This window comes from Aspergillus pseudotamarii (assembly GCF_009193445.1).
Source record: "Aspergillus pseudotamarii strain CBS 117625 unplaced genomic scaffold BDV38scaffold_36, whole genome shotgun sequence".
Classification (NCBI taxonomy): Eukaryota; Fungi; Ascomycota; class Eurotiomycetes; order Eurotiales; family Aspergillaceae; genus Aspergillus; species Aspergillus pseudotamarii.
Window position 1 is genome coordinate 72,445 of NW_022475050.1, and position 20,048 is coordinate 92,492.

Here is a 20,048-nt window from a genome sequence, read left to right on the forward strand (position 1 = left end):
TAATAAAAGTTGCCGTCGAGAGTTGGATGATAATGGAATAAATAAACTGTCGCGTAAGTTTGAGCGGAGAAACTCTCCCAAGAATGATGCGAACGTTTGGAGAACGAAGCAACCGAGTGACAAAAAGAAAATAATATTAAATTAAATCTTTTTTTTAAAAAAAATTAAATTAAATTAAATAAATAAACTAAATAAATAAAATAAAGAAGAAAAATAAGAAGAATAAGAAAAATAAGAAAAAATAAAAAAATTTATAGAAATAATGAAAACGAAGAGAGGGAAAATAAAGTCCCTTAATAGATACGCATGAACCAATCTTAAAGAGGATGAGAGTGATGTTCCTCTTCTCTTTTCTCTACAGTTTTCGGGGGTGTTATTATTATTCCTATTCCCGCGAAATAAGTTTCCCCTTTTGCTCTGGATGAACGTTTCTGATGTTATCTCACTTTCTTTCCTTCCAGGCGGGACAGAATATGATGATTTTCACGTGGCAGTTATTAAAAAAAAAAGGTACAACCCAGACTAAAGACAAGATTTTGGATGATTCAGTAACATTCAAAAGCCGCTAAAGCGTTTAGTGACACATACACACCGAGGTATGATTAGCAAGAGAGAAGGCCAAAAAAAAAAAAAAAAAAAAAAAAAAAAAAAAAAAAAAAAAAAAAAAAAAAAAAAAAAAAAAAAAAAAAAAAAAAAAAAAAGCAGAACGAGTATGAGAGTTAGTTGTGTACAACATACAGTACCCGACAACTGTGCCTTTTCTTTTCCCAAGGCGGTGAATATACCGTTAGCTAGCTACAGTACGTATAAAATGATCATGTACTCAGACGTCGAGACTTTAAGTCTTTACAGTTAGAAGTACTGCGAATATTTTTCTTTTCCGTTCTTTTCCTTCTCTCTCTCTCTCCCCCTTTTTTTTTTTTTACTTTTCTTTCTTTTTCTATACAAGATATATCCCACCCAACCTGATCAAGCAAAATTTGCCAGGGCATACTAAGTACATCCTCAGATCGTACTTCTTCATCTTGTCATGGCGCAAATTCTCTGTCATAATCACACAGTGCCTCCTGTCGTTAGTAAAATTTATAGAAATAGTTGCTGACTTCATCATTTAGCTCGCCAGGGTTCGGATTAGGTGGTGAATCAACATTTATTTACAGAGTATGTACTACTCCAGAGTAGTACTAGTACTAGTCGGGTCGAGTCTGGAGCCTTGGGCCGTGGAATTTCATTACTGGTTTGGGAATAGCGTTGCTTTGACACTGGCTCTCACATGCTTTTAGAAAGCCCTCCGATGGAAGCCCTAACTAACCATACTCGTATCAGAGAATCTTCTGTGGTCTAATCTCGAATAAGTAACTACAGTACAGTACATTACTAAGTACCATCCATACGGGTAATTAACTATCAGCTTTCTCTTCTTGAACCTATGCACTTGGACGAAATTGTTGGATGCTGCGATTTCGACAACTATTCAGAATGACCGACGAGACTATCGCAAAGAAAATCAAGACCTCTTCTCCCTTGATTGGGACTCATAGGTACTCACTCAACTGCCGCTTGAACTTCACCCTCCAATGACAGGCCCCTCATTACTGATATACACCTCTCAGCGGCCATTTTCATGCCGACGAGGCCCTCGCGGTCTATCTTCTCCGACAGCTCCCCACCTATTCTGCATCTCCCCTCATCCGTACCAGAGATCCGGCGCAGCTAGCAAACTGCCACACCGTTGTCGACGTGGGTGGAGAATATGATCCCGCGAACAACCGTTATGATCACCACCAGCGTAGCTTTTCCACGACCTTCCCTAGCCATACTACCAAATTGTCCTCGGCGGGCTTAGTATACATGCATTTCGGCCGAGCTATCATTGCTGAACACACGTCATTGCCGGTGGATCACCACGACGTCAACTTACTGTACGAAAAACTGTACACAGATTTCATCGAAGCTATTGATGCCAACGACAATGGCATTTCAGTCTACGACCCCGCTGAATTATCCGCTGCTAATCTCGAGAAGCGCTTCAGGGATGGTGCCATCACCATCACATCGGTGGTGGGCGACATGAACAACCCTGATCCGACCTGCCCGCCCGGGGAACCTCAGGATGAGGACAGTCTCTTTGGTCGAGCAAGCACCTTTATTGGAAACGTTTTCACTCGCAAACTACACCACGCCAGTACATCTTGGTTACCTGCACGCACTACTGTGGGAAATTCCTACCGTTCCCGCCGGGACGTTCATCCTTCTGGCCGTATTATTGTTCTCCCTCAGGGCGGTGTGCCATGGAAAGAGCACTTGTATAACTTCGAAAGGGAAGCGTCGGAATCCGATAAGACCAAGTCCGAAGAGGAGGTCTATTACGTTCTATACCCTGAGAGTGCTACTGAAGGATCTAAATGGCGCGTGCAGTGCGTGTCAGTGAATGAAACTAGCTTTGTGTCCAGGAAACCTCTGCCAGAGACCTGGCGTGGAGTTCGCGATGCAGATCTCGACGGCGTTATGGCGGTAGAAGCTGAGAAAACCGGCAAGCCCAAGATTCCCGAGGGTGCAGTTTTTGTCCATGCCAGCGGTTTCATCGGCGGCCACAAGACCAAAGAAGGAGCATTTGCCATGGCGGTCCGTGGCTTGGAGCAATAATTCCTCTGTTTTTTCACCTTCTCTGAGTGCTAACGGTAGTACGGGAGATAACTTATAGCACGCTTCAATCCATCATTATACTACGATGCAGTTGACAGGCCATATGACGGGTGATTTCTAAAAGTCTATCACTTGGGTTAAGAAATTATATAATCTCAATTAGACAGCCCGGAAAAATGTGTGTGTGTGTGTGTGTGTGTAATACCGCAAACGAGTAAATTTTACCACTGTCAGCATGTTCCTCCTCGACAAAAAGTCAATATCTATGATTAGGTTATCTCATCCGAAACACCAACATACACTACTATCATTTGGCGTCTCACATTTCCTGGTCTTTAGATTCACCTTAGCTCCTGTCCTCCGAGTTGCCACTCAACTTTACTGATCCCCCCATTACCCATAAGCCAGAGTGTCTTGAGTTCGGGCCCAGTCCAGGCAAAGTTTTGGACGGTATAGTTTGTCTGGATAGTTAAAAGAAGCTGGCCAGAGGGGTCAAGTACATCAACACCTCGTCCGACACCTGCCACAATGTATCCGTTGGCTGCTACCTTCAAGCCGTCCGGGACGAATCCAGAGGCTATATAGATAGGTCGCTTGTTGTAAGCGCTGGTACCATCTTCGCTTACGTCAAAGGCATAAACGGTCCTACGTCGACCGGGGATATCTGCGTCAGTGTTTTGGCCTTTTGACAGAACTGGCCGTATTCCTTACCTGCGCTGGGTGGTATTAAATATACTGCCAGGATGGCCATATTGCGGATCGACTGGCGCGCTCACAGCGGCACTGTCGGTGATATAGACGACTGAGCCTTCCGGGCTAAAAGCAATGCCATTTGGCTGGCCAATAGAGTCATCAACCACGAAAACCGCGCCCGACGAGGCATTGTACCTGTAACTGGCACTTGGAAGCTGGGGGGGAGTGTCGGTGAGAGCATTGAACCACGAATACTCTGTTCAGCGGGTTAGCCGACAGTTTAATGTCAAAATAAGCATGGAGGGTGGCTAACGAGGATCTGTGAACCAAATGTCCCCTGTCTTTGGATGCACCGCCAGGTCATCAATGGTATTGAAATAATATCCGAAGTAATTGTTTAACAGGGTGACCGACTTATTGGTTTCCGGGTCCAATGTCCTCAAAGAGATGCGCTGTTCACTACCTCCGATTGATCGGTTACCGCCGGACGCTCCCCAGATGATTTTGCCATCATGGAATGTACCTCCGTTGGGAGCATAGACAGGAGGGTCGGAGAGGTACTTGGACAGTGTAGGTGGGTCTTCATTCAAATCCACGACGAGCTGGGGGAGATAGCCAGGAGGGGGAGCCAGTTGAGATAGGTAGAGTTTATTCTGCGATGCGATGTACACAGGTGCCTCATGGACAGCTTCGGAGACGGTAAACATGAACTCATAACTTGGATTGTCACCCAGGATCTCTAGACCTCTTTCTTTATCATATACCAGAAAGTTGGCCGACTTGACATCCTTCAGTAAAGTACCATTGGCGACTGTGGTGTCACCAAAAGTAGATACGTCATCCATAGTAGAGACGTTTCGAAAGAAATGATATCTGGTCAACCTTGAGAATTGTGTCTGCTCGGGTAAATTTTGCAATATACTTACGGCAACACACTCGCATATTGATTAATGCATACCACTGAAGGGCCGCAAGCCTCTGCAACGGGGGACATCACTCCAGTCTGAGCGTGAGTGAGCTCAGATAATACAAGACCCAGAAACTGCAACCACGCCATGGCCGGAGAAATACACGAGGATTAAGGAATCAAATATATAGGAAGAAAGGTGAATTGTAAATAACAAAAGGAGGAGTTGGTTCAAGAGACAGTCCGAGCCGACCGTGGCGTCTAATTTTCTATATATACCCTTCTTGCAAAGAAATCATGGACAAATTCACATACACACGCATGTAAACACATATTTTCGTTTAAAAACCCCAGTTCCCGGTGGAACCAGCACAACTAAAGGGAGGAACAACCGACGGGTCACACCGATAGGACCGTAATTCCGACGGACATGACGCGCGACTGGGAAGTGGTCTTGGATTGCCATCCCTACTAAAGGCCAATTGAGAACTTGGTGTGTGGGGGTGACCATAGATTTGTGGAGCAATCAATGATCGACCTCCAAGCTTGACAATTCAATCCACCCTTATTACCTCTGCCCGTGATTAAGGATACATGGAGACGAGTCAAACCGAAACTTGAGTAAGATATGTCATCATCGTGGCTTCTCTATCGGAGATACTCCGAAGGGTACCGGTGGCTGGGTAGAAGCGGTCTTGTTAGGGATAATGAGTAGGATGATTTGAGAAACAACATCCTTCATTGGCGGAGCTTCAGGGAGCTGATGTCTTCAATGCTGCCAGTTCCATCCCCAGAGCTTTTCTGTTGGGGAATGTCTTTCGCATCAGGGTGTATATCCCAAGCATCTTCTCGTTCGCCCAGTGCACGCTGGATAAGCTTGGCCTTGATTAGCGCACCCTTCAGACGCTCATCCACGTCAATAACGGCTTCCTCTGTGTTTTGCATGGGTAAAGACGCCGGGTCAACCAATTCAAGAAGCGTATCGATGTTCTTCGCTAACCTGGAGCTGGGTGGAACGCTCGACATTTCTTTGCAAACAGATGGCTCCAGATAATCTTCACCCTTCTCACTAGGTAACCGAGCCATCTGGGGAGGATCCCTAGTGTTGGATGAGTCTAGCTCAGCTTGTCTTTGTGACCAAACCAGAGCTTTACCGTAGAGCCTTCCTATTTCAAGAAATTTTTCAAAGCCCTTCTCGATAGCGAATACACTGCCTTCGGTGTAGCCAGCCTGTGCGCCATCGGCAGCTCCTAGGTCATAGCCTTCCCTGTAAAATTCTTCCTCCAGGTCGAGGAGACCTTCGAGTAAGTTGTTTTCCATATGGATAAAGGGGGGGTAGGTGTTGAATGATATCAAAGAAGGGAAAAGGAAGGGGGAGAGAGGAACGGATTTCGGAACCGATCGGCAGTCAAGAAGAGAATTAATAAGGAGTTATAGAATTGTGGAAGTGTTCCGTGGCCTTATCATAAAGACGGATCCCAAGTTCGAAACTGCTGTTGCTTTTGCTGCCTTTTTCTGCCTTGATTTTTTGGGGGGGTGTTTCCCCTGGCACAATTCCTCCTCTCTTTCCCTCCTCTGATCAAAATACTCCACCCCACTTTTGACCTCTCTCCCGGTCCACCTATGGTGATCACTATCCTATCTAATGTACGGACTAACGTAAGAAACGACCAAAAAAGAAGCAAAGACAGCTTCCAGGGCTCGCCAGAGTGATAGGGAAGTTATTCCACTACTAGTAAGACTACCTACACAAGTTCTATTTTGGGGGTTGGGGGAGGTCTCGTCTTTTGGCGGGGCTGTCGATGCTCTACAGGCAGCGCCCTCTACGCCCCAGCTTTTCCAAAGAGACGAAACCCCCACCATGGACTACTGTTTCCTGCTCATGGAACTGGAAATGCATTCATCCACGAGAAATTGCAAACATGCAAAGATATCATAGATTAATTCGCTCATATGCATTCCCAAAAGGAAAAGGTGAAAGAAAAAAAAGGTACATAAATCGGGGATAATAACATGAAAGATAAAACAGCCAAACCCTCAAGAAACCAACCCAGGAAGGGAGTTGTCGACCACTGCCCATTTATATCGTCGACAAGGGACTCGAAAGCTCGCAAGATATCAACCCAAGGCTGACGCCGACCACACCAAACCCCCAACTGCGCCAACTTCGTACCCTGGAGAAATAATATTACCTCTTCCGGGTACCAGGCCTGGGCTTCACCTCTTCCTGAGCAACCGGATGAAGCATTACTTTATTGGGAAGCTGTTGGGTGTTGGCCGAGTAGCCTTTGCTCCAATCATAGCTCACAGAGTAGGCAAATATATTGCCATTGCGGTTGAATGCTGTACTGGAGATGGTCCCCCCTACGGAGGGATATCCCTTTAGGCGATGTTTGGCGTCTTTGTCCCAGAAGTGGAAGGTTCCATCGCTGCCGGCGGTGCTAAACGTGCCATGAACCGGGTGGAAAGAGATAGCATTGACGGAATAGATGTTATTGATGTCGCGTTGGTTTGGCGGTGTCTCCCGATGACACTTGAAGCTGAAGTTCGAGCTAGAGTCCTTGTCCTCCACGTACTGAATAGCACAGCGGCCTTCAATACTGCCAACAGCAAAACCTGTGGCATCTGTGAAGCAGCTGACTACTCGCGTCTGCCACTTGAGAGGGGATTGCATAGTCTTGTAGAATTTGGTGGGATTGTCAAGATTGATGATGTTGATGTATCGGTCGGCAGTTCCAACCACTAGCAGCTTGTTCTTGACATCCATGGTGTAAACACGCTCCTGGCATTCTACCGTGGCGATCGGGGTCGATTGCCGTAGATCCCAGTATTTGACTGTCTTGTCCCATGAGCCGGTCACTAAGAGGGGTGTGCCCCCTGCAGGGTTCGGAATCATCTGGCAGCATTTGATCGGAGCATCGTGGGCTGCGACCTGGACGGGGGTGGTAGCATTTGCAGCAAGATCGAGCATGCGAGCAGCCTTATCGGCACCAGCGCCTACTACTTTAGTTCCATCCTGGAGAGCGAAAGGTCACTTAGCTTGAGAAATGAAGCGGCATGAAAGTTTGTCAAGCTTACCGGTGCCCAGCAGCAGCTTAAAACTGGTGCTTCATGCTCAAAGAGAGCTTTCCCTTCACTTTGTCCCTGATCATTGATCTCATAAATGCGGACTTTCTTGTCCCAAGAAGCTACCGCAAGATGTTCACTGGCGGGGGAAAACTGAAGATCAGAAATGCTATCTTCAGGAGGCGAATTGAGAGCGATATCTTTAGATATATCGCCGGTGGTATTTGTTTGGCCCGCTGTTGTCGACGCAGTGCCGACAGAACCGAAGAACGACATTCGAATGAGAACTTTTGCTTTTCACAGGATTTGGTGAGAACGGGTCAAAATTATTACTAGGCCTATATCGAGTTGCAGAAAAACCAGTAAACCACGAACTGCCGACCTTTCTGTATGAATACTAAGGTTGACTAGAGAATTGGCAATGGAATAAAGCAGAAGACAAAGAGCTCGGCATAGATTTGGGAAGGCGCGCGTTCTGTAGCCGCGACACATTAATGCCTATGAGGATACGGCAGTATCTTCACGGCCTATGTACACCGCCCTTCAAGCATGACAAACTCCCCCCATTTAGTCAGCTTCCGAAGCACCTTGCCCCTTACAGAACAGGGTCGTAGTTGAGTAGTTAGTAGTCGTTAGCACGTCAGTACGTGAGCGGTCTGTATCAGCATGTCTTTCATCTTTGTCTTCATATGGTCTTAGATGCTCGAAACTTTTGCAATCGGCTGTTCTTTGCAGCCTTAGCATCATTGCCTCTATTAAATCTTGGCTTGGATTGCGCAGCGGAGCGAAGCGAAGCTAGCATTACTCTGTATAGAAGGATATCAAGGGCAGTAACCTTCGACTATCTCGACACTTTCATACAATTCAAGACAGTCATCTACGAAAAGTAGCCCTACTACCCCTACCTCCCTTCTCTCTTTCTCCTTTGGGTGTTCTGTACTCCGTACATTCAAGAGGTTTGTAGTTGATAAGATCTCTCGAAGATGTTTTCGGTACCCCAGTACTATTCGATTGACAAAAAGGGAAGATGCATGCTTGTGTAAATTGGACGACAGAAGCAGTTAGAATTTGAATCTCTATGATACTAAATGATTCATAATTTGATAAGATATTATGTCCTTGAATATAGGTTGTACTCTGTACTTCATGGCAAGTTCCAGCATTGCCGAAAGCTTAAGTAACGCTTCAAGTAACAATCTAGAACGATTGTTTTGCTTGCCACGCAATTGATTTAGTACACATGATCAACAGAAGGTACTACCTTTCCGTGTCCAGATAGAGGCACAGGCCTTTACAGGAAGGAGCTAGTGCTAACTAAGACTAACCTGTCTTTGCAGATCTACTAAAGAACCTTAGTTTAGGAGTCTAGTAAGAGGGTGACCCCGCTTCTCTAAACCATATGATCATTGTCACATCACCACTGTCTATGAGATATATCAACCCACCCCGATCTGGCCACACTGTCTCAATTTTTGATGATGATGATGTAGTTGTTATACTTATGAAGAGATCATCCCGCGCTAAAAGCCAGTTCTGATACCGTGATCTCCGGTGCACCGAAAGAGATATATTGATTTTTGCTTAAACACATAGTGTACATGATTCGTTTGAAGATATATAGATAAATTGCCACTACTACTTACTATCTACAATTTCATATTTCTTTTTTGATTAGTATAAGAGAGAAAGAGACAATTGACATGGCTCCACCCTGCGGTATCACGTGAGAATTTATTCGAAGCCACTGGCAGAGCGTTTTTGTTACGCATTCCATCTTCGGGCCATCAATGGGTAACTCCAAATTTGGACGGGATCGGAGACTAGTTTTCCAAATAAGGTTGCCTGAGATTCTGGTACTACCGGTATACTTTCATCTCGACCAGTTACCATGAAGCATACCAGAATGGATGTCGTCAATGACTATTCGAGAAGAATAGAAGGCGAATGAGCAGTAGACGCCACTGTCATCATCATCATGATCCAGTTTCCGAGAACTTTCCCAGGGAAAAACAACAACAACAACAATCAAGATCGTTTCCTCCGTATAAGGTGATGGGGCAAGTGGAGCGCGCGGAAATGCGGGGTGCAGCCTTAGTGGACCACCTCCGGAGCTCAGCTCTTGTCGTGTGATCCGGTTCTCCCGGATACATTCCAATGCTGAACGTTAGTATAACTCGTGAGCCTTCAATTATCTGCTTGCTATAAGTTGAAAGAGGCAATCGTGGTGAATATTGAAACGGTAAATAATAGTCGGTGTCTTAATTCCCAATGCCCTCCCTCATCACCACCTTCCAGCAGTATCCAGGTCGGCTGACTGATTGACTACGTACAACAATAAGGTTATAATAACTTATTCACTTAAGTTGCAATCCTCACCGTAATTAGCATTACTCTATATGGTATTACAATCTGTAGGTACTCAAGGTATGTATGTATGTATGTGTATACCATACTACTTTCCCCCTTAAAAAAGATAAGTCAAATCATCTTAAATCCATGATAGTACCTAGGATACTGGTAGGTACGACCTTCTTTGAGGTCCAATCCCGAATTGCAATGCAGAGTTAGGGTTCCATGACCCCGCCTCGTACGACGTACTAATGTAGGTATCATGGGAGGAACCCTAGTCGTGTGGTAGAGTATCGTACAATGAATGGATAGTACCCGTTGAGCATGTATTTTGGATGAGCCAGTTAGGTCACCTGCCCTCCCTCCCTCCTGCTGGGATTCCCTCATGCCCCCCTCCGTTTCTCCTCTCTTCTTCTTTTCTCCCTTCCTCTTATTCTTCCCCTTCACCCTTTCATCTTCCTTATCCCTCCTCTCATCCTCTTCTAATCCTATTTGGATCTCAACCATACCTACTCTACAATACCTACCACAGATTGGTAAGTTCTCCAGCCTCAGTTGCCTGGCAGTATCTATTACTCGCTTTACACCATCAAGGCAAAAGCCTTCATACACCCTGTTCTTAACATTGACATTACCATGACGTTCAACGCTAATTCTGGAGAGCAGTGATTACCCTCTTGATCCTTTCCCATACACGCCCCTATCGCAACTATGTCGGCCGAACTTACAAAAGTCGATTCTGCCATTGCTGGCTTGTCAATAAATTCTAAGGAGGAAAAAGAAGCCGACAAGACGGGAAAGAAGACTCACAGGCGCCACTCATCTCAGTCGGAGGGTGTCTGGAACATCAAGGACTTGGGTAAAACTTCCCCTTCTGGAACTCAGGGCACCTGCCACCTATCCATGGACTGCATTAACTAGAAGTCTTCTAGAGGCGAGGAAGATTGAGTTGACTCTCCCCATTGAGACGCAAAAGACCGGGTGGTAAGAACTATGTTAGAGTATCATAGGTCCCGAGCTAACTCGATCTTCCCTAGGAAGCTCAACACTTCGCCGTCTTTAATCGAGGACAAGGATATCCTCAAACTCCATCTCGTAACCCCCCCGGTGAAGAAGATTGATTTGCATTTCCCGTTAGGATTGGAGGTGACTGCTCGTAATCTCAAGGGAGTCACAGTCAAGGACGCGCTGGACGCTATCCACAAGCAGTTCAAGAAGAAGGTTTGTGATTCTCCTTGCCATAACTCTTCCCCTGAGGCTACGACGAGACACTCCCTATCATTCACTGTAGGCCAAAAGAGTGAAACTGACGAACGTTTGTTGATACGCAGGCTGATGATGAGTTGGATAAACCTTACCTTGCTGGTTTCGAGTGGGACAAGGAAGAGTGCTGGACACGCCTAATCGTCCACCAGACAAAACAAACCACAGTCCAACAGACCTCCAGTAAGAAGTCCAAGAAGAAGAAGGAAGAGGCATAGAACGGGCATGTTTACTGGTGTGTTAAGTGCCAATGGTTGCTCTTCTGTGTCCGTACCGGGCATACTTTTCAGATTAATTATTTCTCTCATCTTGCTTCTTAGCACTTCCTTACAGAGCATGTTCGGGATGTAGAAGCCTGAGTTAGAGGGTGATTGCTTTACGTACCTTGATTTGCTTTTTCAATCTCAATATTACTCCACTTCTGTCTTCAGTCCTTAGCTGTTTCGGTGGACCGACTAGTCGTCTTATTGGGATGAAGGTTAAGGGCAATCCCATGCTCTTCGCCCTCAGTAGAAGGAATTCCACTCATTCTTGCTGGCACCGACATTTGAGGAACGGTTTTTTTCATGATTGCACACCTAGAAAACCTAGAGACTATGCCCAAGAATTAATTACGCACAGTAGCTATTTAGCCGTCTGCTGTGCATTCTATGTTCAAGATAAACAACCAAAACCCAGAGCACTATGGTGATGCAAATATACGAGCCTTTCTTCTCCTCCTCCTCCTCCTTCTTCTCCTTCTCTTTCTTATTACAATTATGGTACACCATCACTGTACACTGCCTTGCAAGGACTCATATCCCTAAAGACTATCAGAGTAATGCCTCACTAAACGCCCGCTAAGGTCCGCACCAATCGTTAAAAGAGGAAGATACTACGACGACCAGAGTCTCGGCCCTTCATGATTAGGCAAACATGCGTTATCGCATCCGCCCTGTTTCACCACCCCCGAACAACACCAATACGATCTCATCCAAAATGGTGTACATCAAGTGAGTGTTGAGGCGCCGGTTGTTCAAAGTTGCAAAGATTCTCCGCGCGGCTCCTTGAGCATTGGTCCGTCCAACTACATTTCCTGCCATATCCGGGATCAAGGTGGCTAATACCAGGCTAGCTTCAGTGCGGCTTTTCAGCCGCTCTGATGGCGTTCGGATTCTGTTTTCACGTAGTAGGCCACCTGGCCACATGGTCTCCTTGATTACGTTAATGTATCGAAGTAATGTCTCGTCCTGTATTAGGGATCGGGCACCTTCGCGGACCTTCCGTTCGATGGTTCCTCCAAGTAATTGATGGAGAACGACGACAACTGCACGGCCGCGGAGCCAGTTGTTGCCTCTGTTTAACTCGAAGGCCTCTAAGAACAAATCACAAATCGGTTTGATGAATGGTTCCAATTCTCGGTCCTCAAATGCATTCAACTCTGCCTCGGCTTCGGCTGTAGTCACGGCGTCCTCGGTCGCTAGCCCTGAGTCAGTTACAGTGCTGGCTTGCTGGCTAGTCGCTGCAGAGATGAGATTCTGCCCGGCTGTCGAGAGCTGATCGAGTACACCAAAGTTGCCCAGGAAATCATCCATACCATCAGCAACCGAATTATAAATTCGGGTTACCAAATCCTTTGTCTCTCCATCATGAGGGACCTCGTCGCGTGGGATGATGGCTCGCTGGGAGAGGAAGGCTCGTAGGTCACGGCTTCGGCAAACCTCTGGTAGGAGCAGCAGTTTCTGCAAATACGCCTCCAGCGCTAAGCGCCGCTTTTGCAAAAACTCCCGCTGAAGCTTCATGACCATACGTCGCCGTGGGAATTCTAAGTGCCGCACCGACGGATACCTCATGCGTAGTTTATGGTGAAGTTCGTGGAACTCACTATATCTGCGGGCAATAACCCAGGACGCCGCTGGCATTTGTTCTCCAGCATTCCTTTGCACTTCAACCACGTCTGGAGCAATCGTTAGTTAACTAACACCACATGGAAAAGGCAGGAGGTGAAAACTACATACACATTGCAAATTCTCGACCGTCCTCTTCTTTCCCTACGACAATAGACGTGATCCGAACAGTTGAACGACCATACAGGCTGTTGTCGCTTTCTTGGATCATGTACTGCTGCCGCTGCATGTCCTTGCGGCGGACTTCCCGTTGAATGCTAGCTTTTGACTTTCGTAAAATTCTGAGTTCTGCAGTATTGTTCGTGAGCTCAGCTTTCCGCGTCAAGGCATCAACTACCGATTCCTGGGATCCAAGTTTCTCAATCTCTGCCGTGAGTGCTTCGATCGCTTCCGTCAAGCCAAGATCTCCTGGGGCGGCTTCATGGACTTCGTCAGCGGGATCTTTGTCGTCTATTCCAACGGGTTCTTCATATTCATCCTCAATAAATTTATGGTGGTCGGGAAAGAGATCATCAGCAAAAACGCCGAGTCGTGAAGATTCATCCACCAACCCTAGAGAAGAGATGTTGGGCTTGGTCTTGTCGTCTGTTCGTGTGGATTCCACAGAGCTACGAGGTGATTGTGGATATCGATCATTGCTGGACAGCCTAGATGACGAGGCATCATTGTTTTTGATATCTTCTAATCTATTACTTTTCGGCTCGTTCGTAATGATATCGTTCAATGCAGCCTCCATGGTTTCAATTACTTGATTCTGACTCGCATCGTGTTCACCGTTTTGCGAGTCGCGACCAAAGCTCTGCGTTGACATCGCAAGAGGGTCCGTGTCGTAGTCATCATCGAATAATGGGGCAGACCGCTCGGAATCCAAGGAACGCCTTGGAGTGTCGTCATCGTCAAATAGTTTCCCCATAGTCCGTACATCACTCGAGGAAACGGCGGCCCTGCGCAGGTCTTTCGATTTGAACCCAGGATGAGATGCCGTACGGCCCATCAACGGAGGAAGTGCCGGTCTCTCATATACCTCCGCGGCAGGGGCGACGGCCGTATGAGGTTCAAAATGAGATGTTTCATCCGAAGCGAGATATGTATAGAATAAGTCTGATTGTCGAAATTTGGGGTAATAGATATTCTGAAGTTCATCCAATACCGCAGATTGAGTAGTCAATATCACTGTCCTAGCTTTGCGATACTGCTCCGGAGTAGCTCGCTTCCCGGCGCTCAAGAAGGCTTTCACAGCTCGACGCGAGTCGGCTGTTACTTTAAGTTGGGGTTTCGACAGATACGTTTCGCTGATTAAAGCCATGTCATTTTTGTCTGTTTCTGTCCATGTCGTGGAACTTGAGGTCTCGTCACCAGTGTCATCTTCGAGTGGGTTGCGTAAGCCATCAACCACAATCCAGAATTGCACGAGGAACATAAATTGTTGACGGTCCATGAACTCCATAAAGTAAGATAGACCGGATGCATCATGCATTACATCAACCAAGGACGCCTCTTGAGCCAGTGAGGATTTTGGGGGGCGCAAGTGCGTCGTAGCTGCGGTGGCGTGCGATGAACGACTACTAGCTGGCGCTGAAAGCTTCGCTACCTTCTGGTCGAGAACTCTCTTTCCCGTCTCTAATCGACGAAGATAGACGGGATCTTGCCCTTCCACCATACTTTCCCGCTTCAACTGGCTTGCAACAAGAGCTCTGAACCGTCTAGCATCGGAAAGATTGCTACAACGCCGGATGGCCCTAACGAAACGCTCAAAAGCCCTCTCTGAATCAGTTGGCAAGAGCCGCGGGAACGGATTCCCATGTTTTGACCTGGGTACCGGCGATGCATGCTCATCCAACGCCGCTCGAAGCTTGCGCACCGTTTTGCGATCCTGGAGAGCTGTTCGTCCATAAGCTTCCACCAACTGATTCCAGGTGTCAGGGTCTGATAGCGCGGATAGTATAGGGAGGAGCACAGCGCATGACAGTAGTTCCCTCACTAGAACGGAAACGATACGACTGCTTAAAACGGTTCCAGGAAACAATCGAGGCAGTAGCCCAACTGTGACTTTCCTAAGGTATTCCTGCTCTACTAGCTTTTGGTCTGAGAGAGAGAGCACTGCAGCGGGATGCAAATGACCATCGCGATACTTGCTTGCAATTGCGATGTCGAGCTCATCGGATTCGGTAACATTTCGAGTCAAATTCCGCCCCCGGACCGATCGCTCGGCGACGTCGAACTCTTTAAGATGTGTCGTCAGAATAGGGAATATACGGGAGACAATAAGTGATATAAGATCTTCCGCAAGTAACCGATCGCGTAGGTTTCCAATGGCTGCCCGAGCTACTTGGTCTACCTCAGTCACAAATGCTGGGTTCGGACTGATACCGCGGTACCATGACGCTATGAAATCCCGAGTTACCAGTGCCAGAAGCTCATCGATACCTTCAGACACCATAAAGGACTGCGGGTAAAGGGAGGCGGGGCTGTAGATGGAGCGCTTCTTTAGACTTTGAGTTTCAATCTGCCAGTTGGGGGGAGTGAGAAAGGCGACTGGCAAACACTGGGGTCGGGAATTGCCCGCATCGTTAGGGTTCCGGGCTGTGAAGAGTACAAGGCCAGAGAAGGCGACTGAAGCAAGCAAAATGCCTAGTCCGACAGCATACCCAAGGTACCGCAGAAATGGCAGGCAGCGTACAGCCAACCCCCAAGCAATGAAAGCGCCAGTGCCTAGTATGACGATATCACGACACTTCAGGGCCATTTTCCCCGGAGCATTCGTATGATGGATGAGAATTGTCTCATGACGATTCAAAAAGGCAGGTAGCTTTTAAAGACATATAAAAGGTTTTTTGAGGGGAGAGGGATCTTGATAACGCGGATTAAAAGTGGATGATCGGCAATAATCCACGTTGAAGGTGGTTGACGGGCGGTGAGGACGTTCAATTGGGTTAATCCCGAGGTCCCGGGGTCAAACAACAGTACCCCCTGTGGTATGCAGTACTATGTACTCTGTACTAGTACGGAGTACATATGGGATTATTTATGTACTTACTCGTACAGTACTACAGAGTAGTACGGTACCTAGAATAGGTTCATAGTACTCCGTACTAGCCCGTAATACTGACGGTACCAATCGCAATGCCACTTTCAGTATCCACCAGTCCCGTATTTGCGGAGAAGAGAAGACCTCAGTGAAAACGTCATGCCGCTTTAGTTGTTAGATTTTTTTTTTTTTTTGTTTTATCTATTTATGATCTTCTCCACTTCCAACAACAACAACAACACCTCACCTCAGACCTCCCTTCTTTTCTCCACTTCTTTCTTTCGGTCTCCTGTATCATATCTTCAGCCTGGACCTGGACCTTTTCCACACAATGACTACTCTTTCAGATTTCCTCGATCTGTCTCAATCGTCCTTCAAGTGTACGTCTCAGACCATTTACTCTCTTCTGTACACATGTGTTTCTTAACTCAGCTGGCTGATCTCACAGGCGCTGCACTCTCCATCGCTTTCAACCCAATCTTCTGGAAGTAGGTTGTTTTCACTATTTGTTCCCTCGATCATTCCATCGCCTCTCCGACTTCTCATAGAGATTGATGACTGACCGCAGCTTTCACTCATTAGCATTGTTGCCCGTGCCGGTTGGTCAAGGCTTTCCCCGCCCTTTCACTACTAAACCTCAATCTATGAGCCCAATGCATTTTATCAGGATAGAAGGCTCATGTTCCAAATATTTCACCATCTCTTGTAGAATATCGGAAACATTACCTGACACGTATATTCGGTAATCCATATTACGGTTGTTACTTCCTCGCAATCGCCATTTTTGCCCTGGGAATCGTGCGCGACCACGTGTATCAGTTGGCACTGGAAGACCAGCCCTATTATGCCCCAGTGCACCAACCAATTCTAGGCGGCGTCTTGTTCGCTGTGGGGTCCGTTCTTGTTCTTTCCAGCATGTATGCCCTAGGCGTCACCGGAACCTACCTCGGAGATTATTTCGGTATTCTCATGGATGCCCCCGTCACCGGCTTCCCTTTCAATGTCACTGGCTCCCCTATGTATTGGGGAAGCACTCTGAATTTCCTGGGTGTCGCCCTTTACAAGGGCAAAGTTGCCGGGATCCTCCTGACCGCCGAGGTGTTCATTCTGTACTGGTTTGCTCTTCAGTGGGAGGAGTAAGTCTGATATAATTTTCCTTGGATTCTTGCCCTTACGCAACATGCCCCTATATCTCTTTTAAGCATGCATGCCGTACCAACTGACCCACGATTCTGTAGTCCTTTCACTGCTGAGATCTATGCCAAGCGCGAGCGCGAACGTGCAAAGGCCAAGCAAGGCGGTAAGAGCCAGTAAGGAGTGCTATGGTACCGCGGCTTGTTTAGGCAGCGACTGAAAGACGGGGTCAACGCTTATAGGATTGAGTCTTTGGACATTCAACAACCATCAATCTATGTCAGTCGGGAGGGAATAGATAGACACAACCCGGGGGACCCTGGCTAGGAAATATGTGATCAAGGTGCTAGAGTGGGATTCAACAATAGAAGGAAGCCTGAGAAGACGCAACAAAACCATGAAAGACACGATCCGAATGTTACGAGGGCGAATCGGGATAGTAGTCATGGAACAAAGCAAAACAAAAGACAGTATATTTCTATTTGCTTTTACACCTCTTTATAGAATAATTCATGGATATCATTTGCGACGCCCCAAACCCCCTAGGATAAGTATCCTATAAGTATAAAGTTAATGTTTCGTATCTCATAGAGATCTTTGAGTCATACAGAAGCCGTAACGGTAGTTGCTGAGGCCGCCAAAGATACCTCTTTCCAGGGCCCAAAATGTGAAAACACCCAGCAACCCCCGGGTCATTGATCTATGCAACCACCATCGATGATTGTGAGCCGTAGAAGTGAGCTATTGCATCTATGCTCGCCGGCCTCTGCCTCTTTTATTTGAAGCGCGGCTTTCCTCGACCATCTCAATCTCATCCTCGTCCGCGCCCTTCTTGAGGTCTTCACCCTCCACTAGCCCCCATCTTTCCCGGTCATACCAGTCTTCTCCGTCACTCATTTCGCCCACATGGCCTTCCGCTTTGCACCACTCGAGCACATCATCTTTCATACGGCAAGCTCGGAGTAGGCATTCCAACATGTGCTCGAATCCCCTGACAGTCTCCTCCTGTTTCTGCACATATGACCACAGGAGTCGTCGTGTATCTTCGGCTTCCATGGGCGACAGACCAAAATTGGGATCTGGGCGGATAGAGTCAGGCACGAGAAAGAGAGGGTGTGGTATAGGAAGTGAGCTGAGGGTGTCAGAGGAAGGAGATGGTGGGAAGTGGTCTGATTCATCCTCTTGTGGATTTGCGGCATTAGCCTGAGCTCGAGTCGTCATTCGACGCGGTGGCTCGGGGGAAAACCCGTCCTGCATCTCTTCATCTTTGTCCATTTCATCCCCATGGACATTGCCGGAGCCCTCATAGGTCGTATCAACGTTCACGTCACCCGAGTCAGTTCGATCAGTTGCAATTCCTTTTCTGTCTGCATGAAGCCCATCCGCGTCAGATTTTTGACTGCATTCCAAGTGTGAATTTACTACGTCACTGCCGTTGGCTTCATCGATGTCTAAATGCTGTGGAAGGCTTATAACGGGAGTCTCAACCTCTTCGGACTTGGGTTCTCGTGTCTGCTCATTGTCATTCATAGGGCTCCCATTCTCCTTCTCATGATTGTGAACAATAGCCATTTCAATGTCTTGTTCTGCAGTATGGCGACTCTGGATGTCCTTGCTTTCCGCCGTCTGGGCTTCTTTCGATGTCCTGACAAGTGAAACACAACTATGTGCTCCATGGCTTCGACCTGTCATTTCTATTGTCGTTGAACGACTGGGAACACTGTTCTGCCCATTTGGACCGATTGGAGATTTGTGACCCGGATTACCAAGCCGCGGCTCGAAGATCCATCTGTCTTCGGGAGTCTCAACTGTTCCACATGGCATCCAAGAGCTATCCCCAAGGAACAGTCTGTGGAGGTTTCGCGCACGCCACAAAAGAGCCCGTTCTTGGCGTAGTTTAGCCTCGATGGCCTTGGTCATATTCGAGAGAGCATTTGACGTATAGGCGTGGGATAAGGAAGGGTGAGTAGGTAGTTCCGATGGATGTTTTAACGGGCACAGGAAATCTAGTAAGCACATTCGCATTAGTCGTTCGGGAAAGTCATGAGTCATTTGTAAGGAGAGTTGAGAGACTAACTTTCCAACGCGAGCTCAGAAAATGGATTCTCTTCCGCCGCAGCGGCATCTGCCTCGGAGTCTTCATCATCCTCGTCTAACTCATCACCCTCTGAGTCATAGCGCACGGGGTTTGGCTGTAGGATATAGCGTGTGTACCCAGCATGATCAATTTTCTGCCAGAGAATTTGAATGTCAGCCGCTGAAGCCTTATTCCGACCTACAACGAAGAAGCAAGGGCACTTTGTAAGGGCCTTCAATGGCCGCGGAACGGTGCCTACCTGCTTATAAAGATCTTCAGGCTGGATATACCCCAATGCGCCCTCCCGCACATGTTTAGCGTTTGTCCGTAGTTTGTTGCCTCGGTTTGTCGGCTGAGCGATGGGGTCATCAGGGCCTGAGACTACAACCAAAAGACCGAGTTAAAGAGCTATGACTGGAAAAGATGAGGGAAATAGAAGCAGTAAGACTTACAATCATTTTCTTTGCGTAGAGCCCTTTTCATACCGACGATCGTATCGGCGATGAGAGCCGCCTGTGCCGCCATCGTTATGGCTGAATCAAAAGCAAAGTAACTGAAATATAGACAGTCGCAGTGGAAACTACTGGAATAAGAGTGGTCAGATTATGTATCTCATCAAGCGACCCCGAATCGGAAGATTTCAACGACTCATGGAGAATCCTTTCCGCGGAGTACTGAAATAATGACGAGAGGATATAGCATAATCCGAAGCGGACAATTCTGCGCAACTCTCAGTTCGGTGTCTTCGCTGAATGGAATGGGGAGCTGCAGCGGCCCCGATCGACACTACTAGCCTGCTTTGGAGACATGATAAAGGTACACCACGTGATCACGACACACTTGAATGATGGCACAATTGCAGTGTACAAATTATGTATATGATACTGCTAGAATACTAGAACTGCTTTTTATCTGGCCCCTTGAACTTTGGGGTTCAGAGATATATGAAACATTAAAAGGTACTTGTACAGAAAAACAAGGATATCATGATGGAGACTG

General features: G+C 47.1%; 8 protein-coding genes across 8 annotated transcripts; 3 read left to right on the plus strand and 5 right to left on the minus strand.

The window, feature by feature from the left end:
• The first annotated feature begins 1,222 nt into the window (after nt 1–1,222).
• On the plus strand, nt 1,223–2,828 carry BDV38DRAFT_115599 (MYG1 family protein). The gene is made up of 2 exons (XM_032051033.1): nt 1,223–1,541; nt 1,614–2,828. Exons 1-2 carry the CDS (start codon nt 1,453–1,455, stop codon nt 2,644–2,646), a joined length of 1,122 nt encoding a protein of 373 aa, XP_031912226.1. The 5' UTR covers nt 1,223–1,452; the 3' UTR covers nt 2,647–2,828.
• A 159-nt stretch (nt 2,829–2,987) lies between these two features.
• BDV38DRAFT_294026 (SMP-30/gluconolactonase/LRE family protein) lies at nt 2,988–4,871 on the minus strand (the record flags this gene model as incomplete). The annotated part of the gene is made up of 4 exons (XM_032062407.1): nt 4,266–4,871; nt 3,653–4,212; nt 3,358–3,595; nt 2,988–3,291 (listed from the first exon to the last, which is right to left on the minus strand). The coding sequence occupies exons 1-4, from the start codon at nt 4,394–4,396 to the stop codon at nt 2,988–2,990; spliced, it is 1,233 nt and encodes a 410-aa protein (XP_031912227.1). The 5' UTR covers nt 4,397–4,871.
• On the minus strand, nt 4,691–5,725 carry BDV38DRAFT_115618 (Yae1 family protein). Its single transcript, XM_032051034.1, has one exon. The coding sequence runs from the start codon at nt 5,564–5,566 to the stop codon at nt 4,985–4,987; it is 582 nt and encodes a 193-aa protein (XP_031912228.1). The 5' UTR covers nt 5,567–5,725; the 3' UTR covers nt 4,691–4,984.
• Nucleotides 5,726–5,945: 220 nt separating this feature from the next.
• Nucleotides 5,946–8,015, minus strand: sonA (putative nuclear pore complex protein (SonA)). The gene is made up of 2 exons (XM_032054924.1): nt 7,325–8,015; nt 5,946–7,262 (listed from the first exon to the last, which is right to left on the minus strand). Exons 1-2 carry the CDS (start codon nt 7,586–7,588, stop codon nt 6,435–6,437), a joined length of 1,092 nt encoding a protein of 363 aa, XP_031912229.1. The 5' UTR covers nt 7,589–8,015; the 3' UTR covers nt 5,946–6,434.
• A 2,357-nt stretch (nt 8,016–10,372) lies between these two features.
• Nucleotides 10,373–11,142, plus strand: BDV38DRAFT_284169 (uncharacterized protein; the record flags this gene model as incomplete). The annotated part of the gene is made up of 4 exons (XM_032060209.1): nt 10,373–10,520; nt 10,594–10,645; nt 10,699–10,882; nt 10,993–11,142. The coding sequence occupies 4 exons, from the start codon at nt 10,373–10,375 to the stop codon at nt 11,140–11,142; spliced, it is 534 nt and encodes a 177-aa protein (XP_031912230.1).
• A 587-nt stretch (nt 11,143–11,729) lies between these two features.
• rgsC (putative intermediate filament protein (Mdm1)) lies at nt 11,730–15,800 on the minus strand. The gene is made up of 2 exons (XM_032051036.1): nt 12,922–15,800; nt 11,730–12,860 (listed from the first exon to the last, which is right to left on the minus strand). Exons 1-2 carry the CDS (start codon nt 15,554–15,556, stop codon nt 11,845–11,847), a joined length of 3,651 nt encoding a protein of 1,216 aa, XP_031912231.1. The 5' UTR covers nt 15,557–15,800; the 3' UTR covers nt 11,730–11,844.
• Nucleotides 15,801–15,863: 63 nt separating this feature from the next.
• BDV38DRAFT_116030 (bifunctional phosphatidyl-N-methylethanolamine N-methyltransferase/phosphatidyl-N-dimethylethanolamine N-methyltransferase) lies at nt 15,864–17,437 on the plus strand. Its single transcript, XM_032051037.1, has 5 exons — nt 15,864–16,218; nt 16,287–16,326; nt 16,421–16,437; nt 16,548–16,974; nt 17,077–17,437. The coding sequence occupies exons 1-5, from the start codon at nt 16,170–16,172 to the stop codon at nt 17,150–17,152; spliced, it is 609 nt and encodes a 202-aa protein (XP_031912232.1). The 5' UTR covers nt 15,864–16,169; the 3' UTR covers nt 17,153–17,437.
• A 133-nt stretch (nt 17,438–17,570) lies between these two features.
• BDV38DRAFT_115929 (RXT2 domain-containing protein) lies at nt 17,571–19,733 on the minus strand. Its single transcript, XM_032051035.1, has 4 exons — nt 19,502–19,733; nt 19,309–19,430; nt 19,050–19,203; nt 17,571–18,978 (listed from the first exon to the last, which is right to left on the minus strand). Exons 1-4 carry the CDS (start codon nt 19,572–19,574, stop codon nt 17,723–17,725), a joined length of 1,605 nt encoding a protein of 534 aa, XP_031912233.1. The 5' UTR covers nt 19,575–19,733; the 3' UTR covers nt 17,571–17,722.
• Nucleotides 19,734–20,048: the final 315 nt, after the last annotated feature.